Source organism: Mya arenaria, chromosome 8 (genome assembly GCF_026914265.1).
Source record: "Mya arenaria isolate MELC-2E11 chromosome 8, ASM2691426v1".
In the NCBI taxonomy this organism is placed as follows: Eukaryota; Metazoa; Mollusca; class Bivalvia; order Myida; family Myidae; genus Mya; species Mya arenaria.
In genome coordinates this window covers 36156073-36170097 of record NC_069129.1, presented here as the reverse complement: position 1 = coordinate 36170097, position 14025 = coordinate 36156073, and the positions used below count along the sequence as shown (strand labels likewise).

At 32.5% G+C, this 14025-nt stretch overlaps 1 protein-coding gene across 1 annotated transcript in view; it reads left to right on the top strand.

Moving 5' to 3' along the window:
• Nucleotides 1–3679, top strand: part of LOC128244983 (inositol monophosphatase 1-like) — a 38663-nt gene extending 34984 nt beyond the window's left edge. The window contains exons 4-5 of the mRNA XM_052963163.1: nucleotides 2526–2677; nucleotides 2819–3679. Coding sequence (XP_052819123.1) covers nucleotides 2526–2677; nucleotides 2819–2925 — 259 coding nt within the window. The 3' untranslated portion in view covers nucleotides 2926–3679. The remainder of the gene's footprint in view (nucleotides 1–2525; nucleotides 2678–2818) is intronic.
• Nucleotides 3680–14025: the final 10346 nt, after the last annotated feature.

The following is a 14025-nucleotide window of genomic DNA, read 5'->3' as shown; positions in this document are numbered from 1 at the left end:
GGAGACAATTTGCAAGTCTAGGATTTTGAGAGACAATTTGATTTTTGCTTCTGCAGTTGATTTTGTGAATTACTCTGCCTTGTTCTTGTTGAAAGCCCAAAGGCCATTTTTTAGCTTTAAGTTCTGTAGTTTGCGCACTCATCTTAACAAAAATGGTTGTGAATGTTTAAGTTATGCACCTGGTGTCATTACTGGCCACACCCAGGGTTCACAGGTTTGGTAAACATAAATCTGGAAAGGTTTGAAAATCTTTTTGTGTGTTCGTGCATCCATCTCAGCACAATTGATTGTGAATGTTTGTTCAAATTGATCAATGTTGTCCTAGGATGCCCTTGACTTTGACCTTTTGACCAACTTTTTTTAACTTTTAAAACTACAGAAATTTTTACTATGAGTACAGTTTTGAAAACTTTTTTTTGTCAGATGACTTTAACTTGGCACATATTAAAATAGTTCATGCAACTAATCTGTTTACAATACTTTCTGAGCTCAGATGTTGAACGTGCTACGTTTTCAGGTAACCCAAACACAAAACATAAACTAAATGTCTGTTGCCTTTTACCCATACATACATGCTCTGGATTGATATGACCACAAAAGCCATGCCAGTAGAGCATAGGCCCTTTTGGGCCTCTTGTTTTAATTTATTCACCCCATCGTCTTCATTTTTTAATATATTCTTGTGTAACGTTTCTTCCCTAGCTAGCTCGGACATGCTACCTTAAATTAATCTATAGACCTATTCTCGGACTGCATTGTCCCAAACATCAAGTATGAAATTAGTATTATATACACGTGATTAACAATGATTGCTTACAAAACCAAATGATTGGAAATAATTGTTAAGGTTCAAGAATCAATGTTTAATCATCCCAAAACCAAGAACAGAACGCACAAACAAAAACAATTCAACACCTATGCTTTATACAGAACCAGCAAACAAAACGCTTATAAACCATCATAATTTATCAGCGAAACCTGCAGTCCTAAGTGTATTGCTTTTACGGGGAATCAAACCATTGACCCTGTTCAGTCTGTATCGCAATGATCCACGCTTACTAAGAAGCCAAAAAGAAACCCCATGGATGTCCGAACCTAGAAAGTAGAAGCTGTAGCGCAATGCTTCACTTTAATTCTCCTAGCCTCCAATAGTTCAGAACCCGCCCTCAACAGTACAAAAAGATACTTTATGGCTTCCCTATTTATTAACGTGATATTTTCCCATCGGCGTTGAGACACGAACTAACTATTTCTATGCCTTTCGCTTCTTATATACCCTTACATCACGTGACCAGAATGGAATGGTCCATTCTTAACAAACTCTACGGGTGAAACCATTATATATAACTAACGTTACAGAGTAGGGAGTAGGTCAAGTTTATCAAACTTTTAAGAATACAACTTATTCGTATTAATTGATCATTTACTAGCTAAATTTAGACATATAATACTAAAACCATAACATTAGTATTAAATACACGAAATCATTCTAAAGAAGTAATAGCGATAAAGCGAAAATCAAATACTTTATAAATTTCACTAAAACAGAAATGTTTATTGTCCGGGCGCCAGACTACATGATTCCAGGAATATTACACGTGTATATGAGTGCTCATTTTGCTATGACACCTGCCAATTTTCTTCCAACTAACTGTGACAAATTCCCGTAAAATTCAAATATATCAATGATTAGAATGTGACCGTTGATAATTCCAGTGAAATTCCATTAGGTGTTAAAGACCAGTATGCACCCACAGTAAATAAGTCTGACAAAATATGACAATCAAAAGTTTATTTCAGAAAGCAATCTATCACCTATAAAAACATAGATATTCACATTCACTAATTTACAAAAGTTGTATTAAAATTATGAATCATTGTCCGTAATGTCCTCAAATATGGTATGTTAAAAGGTTAAAACAAACTGTGAGTAAAAGTATAGTTCATGGTCTGTAATGTCCCGAAATATGGTACATTATAAAGTTAAAACAAACTGTGAGTTAAATTATAAATCATTGTCCGCATATATTGTATGTTATAAAGTTAAAACAGCCTGAGTAAAATTATAGATCATGGTCTGTAATGTCCCGAAATATGGTCCGTTTTGTCGCCAAATCTGGTCTGTTATGTCTAGTTCGTAATGTACATGGTTCGTAATGTCCGTGACCCTTGGGTTTATATCTCGGCAACTAGGTGATGCATTGCATTGAGACTTTATACAACAGTGCTAAGCCATCAAACATACTTAAATAATCAAGTATTAAAGATAACTCATAAGATTGTAAGATAAGCCATCTGTCATTCCAGTCATGTTCTGACTGTAATAAGATCAGGCATTAGAAGATTTTAAAATATCCTGATGGGTTGGTGAGTTGTAAATGAGAAATACATCTCTAAAACAAAGGTCTTTAGTCGGCAGTCAATGGTCAAAATAACTTAATAGTTCCAGACAATCTTGGATTAATATCTCACTGTAGTGGTCATTTGTAAATATATAATGTCCTAGTCTATCTAATTGCCTGCAGGATCCGGTGTTATGGGTCGGCAGCCATCAACATGTGTTACGTGGCCAGGGGTTCGCACGAGGCTTACATGGAGCACGGGATACACGTTTGGGACATCGCGGCTGGTGTGGTGATCTTGGAGGAGGCTGGTGGTGTAGTCCTTGATCCTTCAGGTAATAGTCATTTGTTAACCTTCAGACGTGTATTTACGGAAGGTTAATCTTAATTTTCCTCAGCTAACTCTGCAGAAGCAGCTATATTTTGTGCCCAAAACAAGTTCAAAGTCGAACTACCAGAGTTGTACTGATTTCCAGGGGGAGAACTGGACCTGATGAACCGACGTGTGTTGGCTGGATGTAGCAGAACAGTGGCCGAACAGCTCTCCGCTATCACACAAAATATAGACATGGAGAGGGACTAGGACATCCTACTGAAAATATTGCAATGTGTCCAGCATTTCATGATTTGATTGAATTGACATGATGTTGAGCCATCTTCTTTTGATCATTAATAATATTCCTAATCGTAAAATCAATGATGTGAAAAGCTTTGGACTTGGATTCAATATATAATTTTGTTAAACATACTTGCAGGTGGACATAATTCCAGTTTATCATCACGTAAAATTGTGTTCATTTCATTAAATCAAATTCATTCTGTCAAAGGTACAGAATTTTGTCTCTAGTGATTTCAATACTTTTACAAAGTAATCAAAGTGTGAAAAGCCGCAAAAAGTAATACCCTAATATCCTCATTGCATTTGTTTTGTGTTGTATTGTATAAATGTTTATATATTTAGATAAAGATTTTGAGGAATTGATAGAAACCTGTTTAATGACTTCAATGATTTAATAAATTGTTTCAATGAAGGTGTCACTTCAATCCACGAACGTCTTTGGTATTTATTTACTATTGACTTGTACATATTATTGTTACATGTTTATGGATGAAAAACTACATGTTTAAATCCAAATAAAATACATTCTGATTCTGATTCTTAAATTCGAGACTACAAAAAGACCAATACGATCTAATCAATTAATACCAGGCTGGCTTTCGAAAGGGTTGTTCTGCTGTTGATAACATGTTTGTGTTAAATTGTATAATTGAATTGTTGCAAAAGCATAAAAAAATATTCTGTTCTTTTATAGACCTCAAAGGTGCATTTGATACGATAAATAGATCTTTACTATGGTTCAAGCTAATGTTTAAATATACATTATCAACGGCCTGTTTTTGGATGCTGTAAAATCGATGTATAATCATGCAAAATCGTGTGTGTCTGTTAATGGAAATCATTCAACCTACTTTCCTTGCTCCATTGGTGTACGCCAAGGCGAGAATTTATCGCCATTATTGTTTTCTTATTATATAGATGATCTGCATAAATATTTTCGAAATAGTACAGTTTTGCACGGTGTCAGTAGTAATACTCACCCATTAGATAATAATTTGGTCGCCTATCTGAAATTATTTGTACTTATTTATGCAGATGACGCTGTCATCATATCTGAATCAGCTGATGATCTTCAAAATGCTATTGACCTTTATGAACAATACTGTGACCAATGGAAACTCACTGTCAACATTTCTAAAACCAAAATTATAGTTATTTAGAAAGGCAGAAGACGTAATTATTAATTTCTGTATAAAGGCAATCCATTGGACGTGGTTGATAGTTTTAAATAATTAGGATTAGTATTTAGCAACAGTGGCTCTTTTTATCAAGCTAAGGTTGAAATATCAAAGCAGGCTGCCTTCTAAGCAAACGTAAGCATTTAGCCCTGTCGATTGATATGCAAATAGATTTTTTTCAATAAAATGATCAAACCTTTACTTCTATATGGTTGGGGATATGGAAATAATGAAATTTTAAAAAGAGTTCAACTTAAATTTTGAAATATATTTTATGTGTTAAGTCATCCACCGCATCTTGCATAGTATACGGTGAAACGGGCGTCAAACCGTTATCAATTGACAAAGACACGCCGGATTATCATTGGAGCCATACCATTTTGTTATGTGTTGAAAAATGCTCCAACGCGTCTTCCGTTATAGTGCCAATGAGTGGAATATGGATATAAACAGTGAGTATGGTTTCTTAATTTCCAGTTTTAGAGGTTTATACGAGTAAATTTAAAAAAAATGGAGAATGTAGTTCCACGTAGGAATGGCCATGAGTTGTTCTAAAGGTAAAGTAAAAGTTCTGAATAAAATTTAATATCTGATCGTCTAGAACTTGCATAACTTGCTAGGCGTTAGTGTTGACAACGTAAAAGTCTGGATTTTCGCGAGAATTGTTCGCATACCATAGGTTTAAGTCTTTTCTGTACATGTGTGTGGCTTTTTTATTGACAAAAGATTGCCGCGTTACAAATTTTATAACTTTATTTGTTATACTAGCTGCACTATGCTCGATTTTCTGAACGTTGTGGTGCCAATGAATAGGTTGTGGTGCTCATGAATAGTAATTTAGTAGGAAACGAATTGTGAAAAAACTGTAGCAATTTCATAACATGCAAATTAACAATTAACTGATTTAATATCATTTTTTTTTTATCTTTTTAAAATATGACCAACTACCACACTGCTTCGCGGACTTTAAGGTTCATTTTGTGTCTAATAAATTAATACTTAAAAGCTAATGATCGTCGTAATTCCAATTCTGTATATCCAGGTATTATAAGGCAAAAATCTAACGATTGTGTTTATATATTTTCAGATGGGTGTCTTTAAAGGGAAAAAGAGGCGGGTATATTCATGTCGAGAAAAAATCACTCCGTAGCTCAAAATTTGCAAGAAAAGGTATTTTACAGTCAATCACCTAAGTTAACAAGCACCCCCTTGCCATCTCAGAAAAAAGATTCCTTCGTTTGCATTGCATAATTTCTCTTTTGTGGGTAGATAATTCAGCATGTATTATCGGCGAAAGAAACCGTGCTCGTTTAGTAACTATCTTTTTTTCCAATGCTGCAAGGGAGGAATCTTTTTTCTGAGATGACAAGGGAGTGCTTGTTTATTCTTTGACAAATATCTCTGTGTCAGTAACAGCTGGTTTACATTGAATTACAATGGGAGAATGCAGAGTATATATGTAATCAACTGACCTGATCTAATTAATAAGCTAAGGTTTATATCGCAAAGTAAACTGATGTATACTGCAGTCTTAGAAATGGTGAATTAATGTTGTGTTCCAATTTGTAATGGGTTTGGGGGTTTCATTTTCCGAAAGACAACGGATTAAAGAATAAATAGAGAGTAGCAGTAAAGAAGGGTGTGCATGGTAATAAAATGAAGGTATGGTCACCATCAAAGCACGATTGTTTGTCATAGACATTTCAAAAGTGAAGACCTCACAACAACCCAGAAAAGTAAGTATGATCCCTATATGATGCCAATAAATAACAAAATGCATTTATATATTGAGCAGGCATTTTGAAACATAAGCTTTATCATATGCAGATAATTAGTACTATAAAACATACATTACTTGCTTTTTAGATTCACTACATTCAAATTGATGTATAAACCGTAAATTGATTTAAGAATTAAAACTATTCTCATCTCATTTATATAACGGAAGTGTATCGACCATAATTATTCCCATAGTGAAAACAGTAATTTTATTTATAACATTTACTTTGCAGGTGAACGCAAGCGTTTAAAGAAGGGGATTGTGCCTTCTATATTTTTGGAGAGGGCATCATGTAGTTCTGATAACAGTTCACACTTGAAAGAAAAAAAAGCAGGAAAGGGCAGAAAAAAGACGTGCAAAGAAGTTCAGTGTATGCACTCCTTCAAGCTCAGCCACAGTGCCTGTACCATACATTCAGCAGGAAATAGAGGTATCTACGGAAACTGTCGATGATGAGCCATTGACTGCCAGGACAGTTAATACTGCCATTCAGTGCATTCTGTTAACAAACAGTGATGGAACATTTTCTGCACTCAAATTCAAGGAAAATCCATCAGCTATTAAATATTATACAGGCTTTGATGACTACGAACATTTCATGATGTTCTTTACAGTTTTGGGACCAGCCGTTGCCCATTTAAATAGGAATTACCTAATAGATCCCTGTGATCAGCTTTTCTTGTCAATGATAATCAAAGCACTGAAAGTGCTGAGGGACGGTACTGCTTAAAGCTGGCAGCAGGAGAGTTACAAAAGGTTGTTTTTTCTCTCTTGTAAACTTTGCATATATATTGCCTTTTCAACTGCCTTTATTTTTCTACATGTTAAGTTGTACTTTACATTATGGTCATGTATTTCTTACACTGGACAACTATATTTTTTCTGGCAAAACTCCACCTATTTTTTCTTATGATAATATGCAAGATATTTGGGCTGGTGATGAAACTCATTTTAGTACTAGTTTTTGACTATGGATAGAATAATATGCACCCTAAATGTTAGAGGTCTAGGCAACAAATTAAAACGACTAGAGATTTTTCATTGGGTTAAAATGAAAAATTTGATATATATATGCTTTTTACATGAAACCCATCTACAGACAAAAGAATACAAGAAGTGGGAAATAGAATGGGGTGGTAAATGCTTTTTTAGTGGAAAATCAACAAATTCAAAGGGAGTAGCAATATTTATGGACCTAATGACGATAATATTTCAGTCTTTGAAAAGTTAGAAACAATTCTCTTAAAAAATAATGATAAAAATATTATCATAGGAGGAGATTTCAATACTATTGTTAATCCAAAGCTAGACAAGGTTAATGGCAAAGTTAATTCACATAAAAACATAAGAAACAAAATAATTAGTTTGCTTGAAACCATCCACGATATTTGGCGACAACTTAATTCAACAAAGAAACAGTTCACATGGTATTCAAATACTAAACCCAAAATTTGTAGCAGGCTGGACTATTTTTTGATTTCAGAAAGTATTGTTAATATTGTAAGTAAATGTACAATTACCTCTGGTTTTAGAACCGACCATTCAGCAGTTGTGATGTACGGAAATTTTAACAAACAACAAAAGGGACCTGGCTATTTCAAATTCAACAGTAAGCTTTTAATAGAAGAAAATTATGTTGATCTTATAAAGTCCACAATTCAATTTACTCGTGTGGAAAATACTAATTGCAACCCTAACACATTTTGGGAAGTTTTAAAAGGTAACCTACGAAATTCAACAATAAAATATGCGACGAAAAGAAAGAAAATATGAATATGGAAGAAAGCATGCTAAATGAAAATATAGAAAAACTTCAAAATCAGCTTTCAAACGATAATGACGAGCAAATAATAAGAGAATTACACGAAATGAAAGAAAAACTTGAATCTATCACATGTGAAAAAGTTAACGGAATGATATTGAGATCAAAAGCATGGCATGTCGATCAAAACGAAAAAAAATACAAAATATTTCTCGAACTTAGAAAAACGCCATACAGAAATGAAAACTATAAAAAGACTGAAAGTTGATAACAGAATTATTACTAACATTAATGATATCATTAAGGAACAGCATCGCTTTTTTAGTAATCTCTATAAGAAAAAACCTACACAAAATAAAAGTGAAAATTTGTTTTTTAACATACCAATAATAAAATTGACGGACATAGAAAAACAGTCTTGTGAAGGCATGCTTACACATTCTGAATGTGAACAAGCTTTAAATGAAATGAAAAATCAAAAAAGCCCTGGTTCGGATGGTTTTAAGGTAGAATTTTACAAGCATTTTTCTCAAGATTTGAAAGAACACTATCTAAAAAGTATTAATTTTTCTTTTGAAACAGGAAACCTTACAACTCTTCAAAAACAAGGAATAATTTCATTGATACCAAAACAAGGTAAAGATATAGAAAGTCTATCGAACTGGAGACCTGTAAGTTTATTAAACGTTGATTACAAAATAGCCACAAAGGCAATTGCACACAGACTTAAAAAAGTTCTCCCAAACATAATACCAAATACTCAATCCGGTTTTTTAAAAAACAGATATATTGGTGAAAATATAAGATTTATCCATGAGGTCATAAATTTCTTGAACGTAAAAAATAACCCTGGCTTGTTATTTTTTGCTGATTTCGAAAAGGCGTTTGATAGTATTAATCATGAGTTCATGGTACACTGTTTAAAACACTTGAATTTTGGTCCAACTGTTATAAAATGGGTTACAACTTTTTATTTTGGTGTAACAAGCTTGATACTAAACAACGGTTACCTTTCACCACCTGTTATTATTCAACGAGGTGTAAAACAGGGCTGTCCTTTGTCGTTGTATCTCTTCATAATATGCATACAATTATTAGCAAACTATATTGATCATAATCCAGACATCAAGGGACTAACAATCAACGGCAAAGAGATAAAGCAGACACTGTTTGCTGATGACGCAACATACATACAGAATGGGTCAAAGGAATCAATTACATATTTAGTCAATTCTTTAATACGTTTTTCAGAAATATCAGGTCTAAATCTTAATATTGCTAAATCCATTGCTCTAAGAGTTGGCAGTCTAAAAAGCACAACTTTGACATACTGCGATGAACTTCGTTTCCAATGGACATCTGCAAATGCAAAAAACTTTAGGAACAGTATTTTCTACTACAACTAGATATGTTTAACCTCAATTTCCTACCAAAGTTACAATAATTTAAAAACTGTCTAAAGCAATGGGAACATAGAAAACTAACACTCCTAGGAAAAGTGACTGTAATAAAAACATTTGCACTACCAAAACTGATTATGCCTTTATCTGTTCTGCCAAATCCACCAAATGAAATATTACAAGAAATTAAAAAGGAAATATTTAATTTTATATGGGATAAAAAAACAGACAAAATCAAAAGAGATACATTAATTCAACCTATAATAAAAGGCGGTATAAAAGTTCCAAACATAGAGAGTTTGTCCTACTCACTAAAAGCTTGCTGGATAAGGCGTTATATTGACGAATCAAACACAGGTCAATGGAAAGAATTCTATAGAAAAAGGTTCATAAAAAATGGAGGGAGTTTAATTTTTGAATGCAACTTGGACAACACTTTAATAAAAAGAATTTAAAAAAATAACACTTTTTTATTCGATATATTAAATGCATGGAAGCAAATTACAAAAACTGATCAGGAATCTATAAAACGAAATGTCATAATCTGGAATAACGAGTCAATTAAACTTAATAATGAAAGCCTATTTTATGAAGCTTGGTATGAAAGAGGGATTAAATTTATATGGCAACTATTTGATTTTTGGTCAAAAACATGGTATGATTTTGAAACATTTCTATCAATATATCAAGTAAATCATCACGACTATCTAAATTTTTTGTCCCTAATACATAGCATTCCAATGAAATAAAGATATACTTATCTACAGACAATTATGAAATCCCTACCAATGACTCAAAATCGATATTGTACAAATTAAAGTGTTGTAAAATACCTAATAAGTTTCTATATGCAAAGACTATCCCATCAACTGACACATGTATATTAATTAAACAGAAGTGGATACAAACACTAGGTTTAAATGAAATAACAGATAAAGAGTGGGAAAATATAAATATGAACACGTACAGATGTTCCAATGACACAAACATAAGAAGTTTTCAATATAAGAATTTACACAGAATCGTTCCTTGTAATGAATTCCTTTATAAATGCAAAATAAATGAAACAAGTGTGTGTGACTTTTGTCAATCCGATATTGAAACACTGGAACATCTTTTCTGGGAGTGCCCGAAAATACAACCGCTATGGAGTAGACTAAACCAATTCTTAAAAGATAATCATATTAATATAAATTTAACATTAAAAAATATCAGCTTCGGAATAGTCAGCGATGAAAAACACACAGCGATTACTAATTTCTTAATTGTGCTGATGAAATTTTACATCTTTGGTTCAAAGTATAGAAAAACAACGCCTCAATTCACTCAGTACAGGAAATACATGATAATTAGACATAATATAGAGAAAGAAATTGCCTTGATAAATGATAAAATGAAGCAACATGATAATAAATGGTTTTACATCTGTTCTAATATTAATCAGTCTTAATCATCACCTGCCCAAATCCCCCTTTTTTGTGTTCATAATTCTCTTTTCTTATATAAAAAAAAATATAACAAACTATGATAAACTATGTTTTACATATTACATATTTTTTCATATTATTTAGTTATCCAATGATTATGAAAAATTTATTGTGAAATGCTCAAATGCCCATTTTTTGATAAATGTATAGCTAATAAGTTTTCGAATATCCACCTAATCAATTATCTTTTTCTTCAAGAAATGTACATATTGATGTTCGTCTACACAACATATTACTGTAATATAAATTTGAATTAAAAAAGAAGAAGTTATAATGCAGTATTTTTTTTCATGATCTGAATAGGTCTGAAATTGAGCCCAATTAACATTACATATAAAGTATGTCTTTATTTCTCCATAATTATCAATATTATACCAGGGTTTATTGGATCAATTGGGGATGAACCAAAAGTACCAAAAGCAGCAAGTTCAATTTTTCCTTAAAACAAGACTGAACTTATAATTAAGGGCTAGTATGAGGTCAAAAATGCAATATTTTAAATGAAAAAATAAATATTTCTATCCCTGTCTCAGCTGTGTGTATACACTAAAGAATAGCATGTAGGGTTCCTGTGATTTTTACAAGACACACTCTGAAGCTATTTTTTAAAATAACTGGGATTTACTAGGTCCAAAAACTCAATTAAAATGTACACTATGATATAAATTCCATTAAAGTTTTGGACAGTTTTATTTTCATCTTGCAATGGTATCATCTGGTGTCTAGTCCCTTGAAATGTATTTCAACCATGCCTGAATGACAGAAATGCAAGGTAAAGCTCTAGGAAATAATGGTGTAAGATGAAGGCTATATCAAAGGATGGATTTTTTTTAAAAGAATTGAAAAATAGTTTACCATTACAATTAACCAGTCTGTAGTGTTATATGAATCTATAATGAACTACTTTGGCGAAATGATTATGTACAGGATATTTGGCTTATCAAAATAACCCCTATTCTAATAGCAACAACATAACACCATCACACATACTATTAAATCTGAGGCAAAGTAAAAGTAATGCAATTCATGGAAGATGCCGCAGCTGACAATTATCAAATAACATGAATGACAGGAAGAGTATATCCATTATCACACTCTTTTGAGCACCATTTGTCATTATTTACAATTGAACAAGATGACATTTACATAAAATGAGATTAGCAATAAATCATGAGTGAAGTAATAATGTGAAAACAATGAATCTAAATGATACACATGAAAATGCGATAACATTGTAGCAGAAAAACATGCAATGAGTGAAAGTGATTATAATATGTCAAAAATCATTTATTTATAGGTTGAGCAGTGCATTTGGTTGGGGGAAAATCTTAATTTTTTAAAGGCTGTAAACTGCAAAAAGGTTTGTTCAAAAATAATTTCATAGCAGTTGAGGAATGTTTGGACTATGTTTCCATAAGGGCATTAGGTTATTGTTATTTTAAATAATTATCAACTTGGAAGACATTTCTAGGCAGCCATAAAGTAGAGCCTGTTTTTTAACACTAAACAGTGATCAGACTTCAAACTTAGAAATAAATGTTTATGAAAAATATAAAGACAATTGAAAGCAGAAATGTCAAAAGGCTTATTGCTGAGTTGTTATAGGAAATTAGACATTGACTGCCTTGTATATAATGAAGTGTACTAACTATATAATATGAAAATGATCAAAGACAACAGTGGTAGAAATATATAAAAACAACTTAATCTAGATTATCTGTTAGTGGCACTGGTATAGCAACAGAAATTGAAGTATGTGAACATCAATACAGAGTGAAAAATCACATCTTAATAAAATCATAGTTAACTTCAAGTACAATATCTATGCATAGAGCATAGCTAAAGAACTTCAGCGAACACGTTATATATTACCTTTTTGGACGTGTAAACATAAAAAAATATCAACATTAAAGTTATGGAAGCCAGAACTACATAGAGCACTGATAAGACACAAGTAATAAATGCAATAAATTTGGCAATGTCTGTACATACTGGTGATCTCAAGTTGCAGCAGAATTTATAACACAAGAGTTTATCATTCTTCATTTATTATACATCTGAAATTAGAGACAAAATAAAGAATGTATTGTATTTGGAAACAAGTGTTGTTGTTTTCTTTAATTATGGGCATTTGTCATGATGTATCATCTAGACAAACACAAATCTTAAGCTGAATGAAACAAAAATGAGAAAAAGTTTTCAAACAGCATTGATGCTTGTTGTTTTAAGTATGATCTGACAAAAGATCATAGGCTTTTGGACCAAATGAATGACACTCGGCTGAAATTTTCTACATATCTGCATTATCAGTACATTGTTCGTTGTGGTAGTTGTAGTGAATGGTTTGTAGGTGTTGGCAACAACATCAGTAAAGCATAACATCAGTATTTCTCCTGGCCAGACATCTTTCTCCACAGCTTTGAGCCTAATGGTCACAACCTCATTGCGTTTCTTAATAGTAAGACCTGGGGTTCTTCCTGCATTAGAAGACAAGAAGAAAATGCTTAACAAACTCAGTGATTTACATTAACAGAGAAACACACACAAAAATGTACTAGCACTATACAAAAGCAAAGTTATATACATGTAACTGAAAGAGATTAGGGCAAACATAGAAACTGATATATCAGCAAGTTGATAGTTAGATATTTTTCAGTAGTTAAATTTATATTTTGAAGGTAAAATGGATTGAAAAAAATGTATGATATATGAAAGATTCCATACCTGGATTATTCTGCTGGAAACTGACATCCTTGTTATCCTTAAGGAGGATAGTGGCAGCCCCTGCATGTTAACAAACCAGCACCGGATGCATTTGCTGTTCATGCACAACCAAACCGCTATTACATTAAGAGGAATTTCTTGTTCCTAGTCTGCCAAATACTGTCTGTGGATGGTAAAGAGCATTTTTGACCTGCTGAATTTGGTAAGAGATGTTATTCCATCATGGAAAGCCATCTGACCTCCTGTGGTACACCACATTCCCACAGGCAAAGACTGGGGTATGGCCCGCTTTTTTCAAAGGCTTCATTGATGGAATTCATCTGCAAATACATATGTTGCATTTTAAAATGGCGACGTCTATTTTATCAATTGATCAGCTTAATGATTTTTTTATATGGAAATTGAAGAATCAGGTCCATTTGTAAGTGCATCAATACTGTGCTACAGATGCTGGATTTTTTTTTTAAACAACTCCAATCAATAATTCAAAAATATAATTCAAAATGATAAAGTAACGGTTGAATTAATAGTGTTGCTATACAGTGATTAATGTTGAGACCAGGGCCAGTATTCAGTATTGATCTTAGCCTTATCTTTGTAATCGAAATAAGATTTTGGATGAACAAGCCTGAATTCTTATACTTTTGCATGGAATCATATTTTTGAACAAACCGTGCTATATAAAATTCAGAATTTGAGCAAGCCCGGAAGTCATTTTACCAGTGCAGGGCTT